The 7382-nt window shown below is 42.7% G+C and overlaps 1 protein-coding gene across 1 annotated transcript; it reads left to right on the top strand.

Annotated features, from left to right (window-relative positions):
- Positions 1-2843: 2843 nt before the first annotated feature.
- Positions 2844-5968, top strand: LOC111873697 (protein argonaute 11-like). The gene is made up of 3 exons (XM_023868635.1): positions 2844-2927; positions 3068-3289; positions 4946-5968. Exons 1-3 carry the CDS (start codon positions 2850-2852, stop codon positions 5027-5029), a joined length of 384 nt encoding a protein of 127 aa, XP_023724403.1. The 5' UTR covers positions 2844-2849; the 3' UTR covers positions 5030-5968.
- The last annotated feature ends 1414 nt before the right edge of the window (positions 5969-7382 follow it).

Here is a 7382-nt window from a genome sequence, read left to right as displayed (position 1 = left end):
TACAAAGGAGTTTTCAGCATCGTGCTGTTAGCTGTGGTAAACGCAACAAAGGAATTCATCATGGCAGATGCTGGCATGAATGCATGAATATCAGATGGACGAGTTCCGAATGAATCCTCAGGCAACTCAGAAAGGGTCTGGTGGACCAACAGGTCAACAGCCACTGCAGATTATTGTAGCTACTTGCCTCTCACCTAGGCCCTTGGCTTTGTATTGCGACCAGTGAGCCACTGCCAGTTGGTTCTTCCTTATTTCACTGCTCCAAAACCACCTGCAGAGCAGGATCCGTCGTCCATCCCAATTAAGACACCAGTTGTAATGTTTATCTTATTTTGGAGCAGTTATTGTTTCACTAACATTCTTGTTAACTACTTTGTCATTGTACACTGCTGCACTATTCTGTTCCATCTTATCACTGCAACCTGCACTATACACACTGTTTCACCATTCACAATGTCTGTCTGCAGCTTCTGGCTTACAGTGACACTCAACAGATCTGCCTCCTCTTTGCCTTGTAACCAACATTTGATACATGTTATATTTCTAGAAAGTTGAATGCATATGCAAGAAATGAGGCACACTCCATTTTTTGAACATGAGAGGAAACTTCAGTAAATGAAAGCTGTGCTCATGCTGGCATGTGACCCCCCTCTCCCATGCACTGACTCTGCACCACAACATTATGTTCCTTGTGCTTCACACTGTACATGTTGGAATGTTATTTTCAATAGTATATATTTGGGCATTCCAGTTTTAACATATCAGAGACTGGTGTTGCAAAACATGTATCCCCAAGTCCAAAATGTCTGTTGTATGTTCCCCTGACATGTGGCCAGGTTGAGTTTCCTTGAGAAGAATGCCTGGGACTGCGTCGGGTTTTCACATGGCGATTGATGGTGGCCGGCATTGCTGGGCCGCTCATCAGGGCCAGCTTCCTCTCTCATTTCAGCCTCCTGGTGGACTGCCAAAAGAACCGCCTACTGGACGGTCTCACGTTGTCTTCCCCGGCGCAGGCAGCCAACTCACTGATTCCCAGCGTCAAGACCATTAGTAGCGGCACATCAGTCGACAGCCTACTCGTCAAATTCCTGGACCTCACCCACCTAGCCGGAACCCAGCTCGAAGTGCGCCACAACACTGTGCATCAAATCCCGACTATACCTGGCCCGCCAGTCACCTGCTGACCCCGGCAAATGGCACCAGACCGACTCGCTATCACCAAAGCTGAGTTCGATGCCATGTTATGGGATGGCACAGCTCGCTGCTCAGAGGGTTCCTGGTCTTCTGCACTACACATTGTATCCAAGAAGGACAATGGTTGGCATCCCTGTGGCGACTACTGAGCTTTAAATGCCTGGAAGATCCTCGACCGCTACCCTGTCCGGCATATCCATGACTACTCCCACCAGCTTTTCGGTTGTTCCGTCTTCTCCAAGATCCACCTGGTGAGAGCCTACAACCAAATTCCCGTCGATCCCGAGGATATACAGAAGACGGCCATCACCACTCCATTCAACCTACTCGAGTTCCCTTCATGTCCTTCAGCCAGCGCAATTCCGCACAGACCTTCCAACGCTTCATGGACGACATTCTGTGGGGACTCGACTTCTGTTTCGCTTACCTGGATGATGTCATCATATTCTCCCGGTCTCTAGAGGAACAGGAGCAACACCTACGGGCACTGTTCGACCGACTGCAGAAGTCCAAAACGTGATGTCAGTGATTTTATTGTGAAGTGACTACGTTGCAGTGCGCTCAGACTGGTTGGGATCGGTGGAGGGGGAAGTCAGCTTATGAACGCGCAGTCGCTTAGTCGTCTCTGAACTTCCTGAGAGTGACAAAAGGCTTTTCCGTGAAACTCGTTTTCGTGCAAGCCGCAATGCAGCGCTCCTTGGAACAAAGGACTGCCATCAAGTTTTGGCTGAAACTTGGCAAGTCTGTAGTGGAAACTTTTCCCATGATAAAGACGGCCTTCGGTGATGATTGTTTGTCGGAATGTCAGGTCTACCGGTGGCACAAGGCCTTTTTAGAAGGCCGTGAAGAGGTTGGCGATGAAGCCCGCGCTGGACGGCCATCAACAAGCACCACCGACGAAAATGTGAGTTTGTACCACATGGTACAACCATCAACACCAAATTCTACGTGGAAGTGCTAAAGGGACTCAAACGAAGGGTTTATCTCATCTGGCCCGACGTCGCAGACGATTGGAAACTTCACCATGATAATGCGCCAGCCCACACCGCCTTCCTCGTGACCCGCTTCCTCACTGATTCAAAGGTGCCACCGGTTCCCCAGCCGCCCTACAGTCCTGACATGGCTCCCCCAGATGTCTTTTTCTTTCCCCACTTAAAAACTCCCATGAAAGGACATCATTTTGGGACAGTTGACGAAGTCAAAGAGGCTTGCACCAAGGCTCTAAAGGACTTTCCGGAGGAGGCCTACCATGACGCCTTTGATGCCTGGAAATCTCGCTGGAAGCGATGTATCGACGCAGACGGAGCCTATTTTGAAGCCTTTTAATGCGTTGTACCGATCTAATCAATAAATGTTTTTACTTTTCGGACAAACCCTGTATAGAAGACAAAAAACCACAACGTTTCGGAGACTGGATCTGTTTCCATCCTCAGGTGGATGGGGCAGTTGGGCCAATTAGAAAGACCTAGTCTCAATCACTGGGTCTCTGACGGGCCCAACTTANTTGGGGCCGTGGGGTTCATATTTGTATGGAGTGCAACAGGATGCTTAAATATAATATTGCAAACAGAAGATCGCATTAAGTGGAGAAACTGTTTTGGAAGAGGCTGTGAACCTGTCGTCTGACAGATTACTGATGAATGAATGAATACCAGATGATGGACAGAGTCCAAAATAAGCCTAATAGTTGTGTACAGCATACACCATCGTCAGAATCGTTTCAAGTCCATCAGGTATGTGGTTTAGTTTTGCAGTTAACTATTTTCTGTAAGCAACTGTTTTCTTAAAATGTGGCTGGTCCTCAAGATGTTAAAACCAGAAAGCATTGTCACACAGCAAAACGTAAAACTAATATATGTATTACATTAAACAGGTTTTGAAAAGTGAATTGAGTGCAATTCGATGTGCTTGTTCTTCTGTGGAGGAAGGTTATGAACCTAAAGTGACATTCCTGGTGGTGGTGAAAGGTCACCACACCCGATTCTTTCCAAGAGATGAGGATGCAGAAGGGGAAAATAGGAATGTTCCAGTTGGTACTGTGGTTGATCGTGAAATTACTCACCCAACTGAAGTGCAATTTTATCTGCTTTCCCAGGTATGCTTGTATGAGAAAAGTCAACATCAAATTAATTAGGCAACTGTAACTGTTTAACCAGCCAGCTAACTATGTAACTCACTGTGTGCTATAGAGTCTTCATAAGTTGATAGTTGCTCAACAGTACAAGAAATTTTCTGCTTTTATGGGACGTGAAGGTTCATCACAACTGCTGTTACACAATGTCTTTAAGTCTATTGAATACACACAGTGTATTAGAGATGTTTTTCAATATTACTCTCAATGTTTTGTGTCCCAAACTGCATGTTAACTGTCCAGTCATTTTTTCTTTATTGACAAGATGCTGTATGAAATGTGATTATAATTCACGCCATGAAGTATTGACTTCACTGTACTGGTTATATGCCCAATGAAAGCATGCCACATTGCCAGAGTAGAGCACCAAGTTTTCTGTTCAGCCATTGGCTAAAATAATGGCTTTGTGACATTGGCAACCAGAGTGTGGCAGCATGTCTATTGTGATTGTCACAATATTGCTGTAACCAGCAATGCCTTTTGAACTTTAATGAACTAATGTTTAAATGTGACTGGTGCTTGAAAGATTAATTTAGAAATATGGTACAGCTTACAAATGAAACGCTGTTAATTATTTTATTGTTCTATTAAAATTCAGGTATTGCTTATATTCACGCAAATATGGTATAAAATTTTATATTAGCATTCAGCTATCTGAAATTCAACAACTGCAATGAGTAATGGACTGCATGCCTTGAAACTTTAATCTTTATTAAAATCATGTATGTGTTACCAAGGTTCTATGTACAAGGGTCGTACTGAAAGCCATGAGCAACAATTTCTTTGTAAAGTAACATACTTTATTATTGACAAACCAAATACACCACCTCGATCTACAGACCTTTCTTTATTTTTCCACATAATCGCCACTTCTTTGTACACATTTCTCCCAGCGTTCTGGGAGTTTTAAAATTCCCCCTCTGTAAAATTCTGTTCCAGCCATCCGAAGACACTGATGCACTGCTTTCTGAATTGCCTCCCTTGTCTCAAAACGTTGTCCACACAGCCGATCCTTCACAAATCCAAAAAGATGGTAGTCGGAGGGTGCCAGATCAGGGCTATACGAGGGGTGTGGAAGAACTTCCCACCCCATCTTTGCAATTGCTTCCAATGTGAGACGAGCATTGTCATGCAGGATGATGATGTTTCATCCCGGACATTTATCGCACAATGCACGATGGAGCTTGTGCAGTGTCTGGACATAACAAGCAGCATTGATGGTTTGCCCAGGTTCCAGGAATTCGGCCAGAATAAACCCCTCTGCATCCCAGAAGACTGTGCCCATCACATTCACAGCTGATATATACGAGTATATATAGTAGTTCTTTGTTTTCTATTCAACAAATAAGACTTATATAGGTCATACTGGTTTCCTTTTATTCCATAAAACTTTAATTCGTTTAATAATACTTCATGGCTGACACAGTCAAAGGCCTTTTGTAGGTGACAAAAGATTCCACACACTTGCTTCTTTTTGTTTAATGAATCTAATATTCTGGCAATAAGGTTGTTACTTTTTTTTGCTTCCGCATACAATACCCTTTTGTTTCTGCAAGAAACTTTTATGCCAGTGGTAATCCATGTTTTCTGTTTATGTCTTTGTCTTTTTGCTCTCTGCAGATTGGATTAGCAGAACTAGAGGATGTTCCTTTGGCTGCGCGGATTGATGTGTCATTCTCATCATGGAACCTGATTTCGTTATGATCAACTTATGATGCAACAGCTCAGTGACACTTTTCCTAATTGGTGGATCAGTCATGGCAGTACCATTAACTGCCCAGCACTTGAAGAACAAGCTGTCTTGTGCAAAACAATACTGCTTTTCAGAAAAGTCTGGATTAACTAACATTGGACAAGGGATTATCTGGGAGAAGCACCTGGACAGAGTAATGAATAAGGTCTACAGGTCTTTGTGGATCTGTGGGGGCATGTTTTGAATAATGTGGGGACTAAAACTGAAGTTCTTTGCAGAATGTACACATGGGTAGTCATTTTTCATAATCTCCTGTCCTGGCATAGTGTGGTGGCCAATGGTGGAATTTAAAGCCAGCAGGACCAAACTTAGCAGATTGCAAATACTGGCCTGCCTGGATATAATTGGAGCCAAGCAGATAACTACAGTTACAACTGAGGCCCTTCTTGAAGTTACCCACAACTGAAGTTGAAGGCCAAGGCCTGAGTCAAATTTACAGTCAGCTGCAGTGGAATTTTTAACACAAATCCAAGTGGTACATGCTACCTCACAGACCTTGAAACATAGTCACCACCGTGAAAACATCAAATCTTACATGGAAAAACCCGTCATACAGATATGGACAGACAAATGATACCACAGTATGTAATAGACCATTTGTGATGAGATTCCCTGACAAAGTGAATGAGATTGTGAGTTTCAGCCCCACAGAAAAGGGGGATTCTGGTAAGCAGATGGGTCCAAGACAAAGTCAGGCGCTAGTTCTGGGGTGTATGAATATGTCACAATGAAGAAACTTAAGCGGACCCTACACGATCAGTAATAATGTCATTACTTCCTTCATTACCTTTCAACCTTGCACATTTATTTTGTGTCAGTTTTCTCGAGGATTATAATGGATCCTCGCAGAAAAGCGTGTATTGCTATAATTTTAGCATTGGGCACAAAACGAAATGTTGAATAGCCGACGCTGGATGAAAAACTGGTTACAAAAACGTGAAAAGTATTTGCATGTTGTTCTGCTAAAAGAAATTGGTGCAACAGAATCAGAGGATTACAGAAACTATTTTCGTATGAGTGAAGGAACATTTGATAAGTTGCTGACAATGGTCAAACCATTTTTAATAAGGAAGGACACTAATATAAGGGAGAGTTTACCAGTGAATGAAAGATTAGCAGTGACCTTGAGGTACCTAGCTACAGGAAGAAACTTTGAAGACCTCAAGTTTTCAGCTGTCATGTCACCTGCTACAATAAGCATTGCTGTTGTTGAAACATGTGAAGTGCTTATATACGTTCTGCAAGAGTATATGAAGGTAAGCCCTTTTTGTATAATTGTTTTGTATCAATGATTTTCTTATTGTATAAGTTAAAATTCAAGTGCAGTAGGGTATAATCAACTGGTTAGAAATTATTTATTAGAATGCAATATCGTGAACAACGAAACACATAAAAATTCTGTTTAAAAGCATGTGACTAATGAAACATGAAACTAGAAATGAAACTGTTACAGAACAACATAAAGGATCATAATTAGGGTTTAAAGTTTGTAAAGAATGTAGGCAATGCATCTTCTTGTTCTTCAGCTGGTGAGGGACAAGAAGAGGTTTCCGCAGGAGAAAAGGATTGAAGTGATGGGTTTCTTACAGTGATGGGGAAGGAGGTTAGTGATGAAATGGTCCCGTACACGGGATCCTCATTGATTTTCACAGAATATCTGTGCAGAGTGCCTTGACTCGCCTCAAAAAGGATATCACTGATAGCTTTCTCAGCTAAAGCTCTTTGCTGAGGATCCAATGTAGTGAGTTTCTCACCCCAAGTCTTGGCAGTAGTCGGGATATTTTCTTTGGGTTCCCTCGGTTGGTCCAGGTATGAACAAGCTTTCTGTAGAAGCTCATTTTGCTTCGCAATTGGTCCAAGTATTCGTCATTTCTTGGGTGGCGGTGGGGGAAGAATTGATGATCGTGATGCCATAGGGGCTTCTGGTGTTGGGAATTGTTCTCCTTGTACCTCACTGTCTGTTCTATCATGAGTGTCCTGAATATAGATAAAAATTGTTTTTATTATTGTTACTAAATGTATCTTGTATTTATATATTTGTTATGTTCAAATTTCACTTTTCTCAGTTTCCCAGAACTCCTGAGGAATGGGTTAACATCGCGAGTGATTTTGGCCATCTTCATCAATTTTGGAATACCGTGGGGGCAATTGATGGCAAACATATTGCCATTAAAAAACCCACGAAATCAGTTTCCTTATACTGCAATTACAAAGGAGTTTTCAGCATCGTGCGGTTATCTGTGGTAAACGCAACAAAGGAATTCATCATGGTAGATGCTGGCATGAATGGATGAATATAGGATG

This window comes from Cryptotermes secundus, unplaced genomic scaffold (assembly GCF_002891405.2).
Source record: "Cryptotermes secundus unplaced genomic scaffold, Csec_1.0 scaffold3771, whole genome shotgun sequence".
NCBI lineage: Eukaryota > Metazoa > Arthropoda > Insecta > Blattodea > Kalotermitidae > Cryptotermes > Cryptotermes secundus.
The sequence above is the reverse complement of the archived record's forward strand: the minus strand, read 5'-3'. Positions and strand labels throughout refer to the sequence as shown.

Bases quoted from the DNA above. Each gene is read 5' to 3' on its own strand.
- LOC111873697 (XM_023868635.1), top strand. From the start codon at position 2,850: ATGATGGACAGAGTCCAAAATAAGCCTAATAGTTGTGTACAGCATACA. The intron at 2,928-3,067 runs GTATGTGGTTTA...TACATTAAACAG, and splicing joins AATCGTTTCAAGTCCATCAG to GTTTTGAAAAGTGAATTGAG. The intron at 3,290-4,945 runs GTATGCTTGTAT...TGCTCTCTGCAG, and splicing joins AATTTTATCTGCTTTCCCAG to ATTGGATTAGCAGAACTAGA.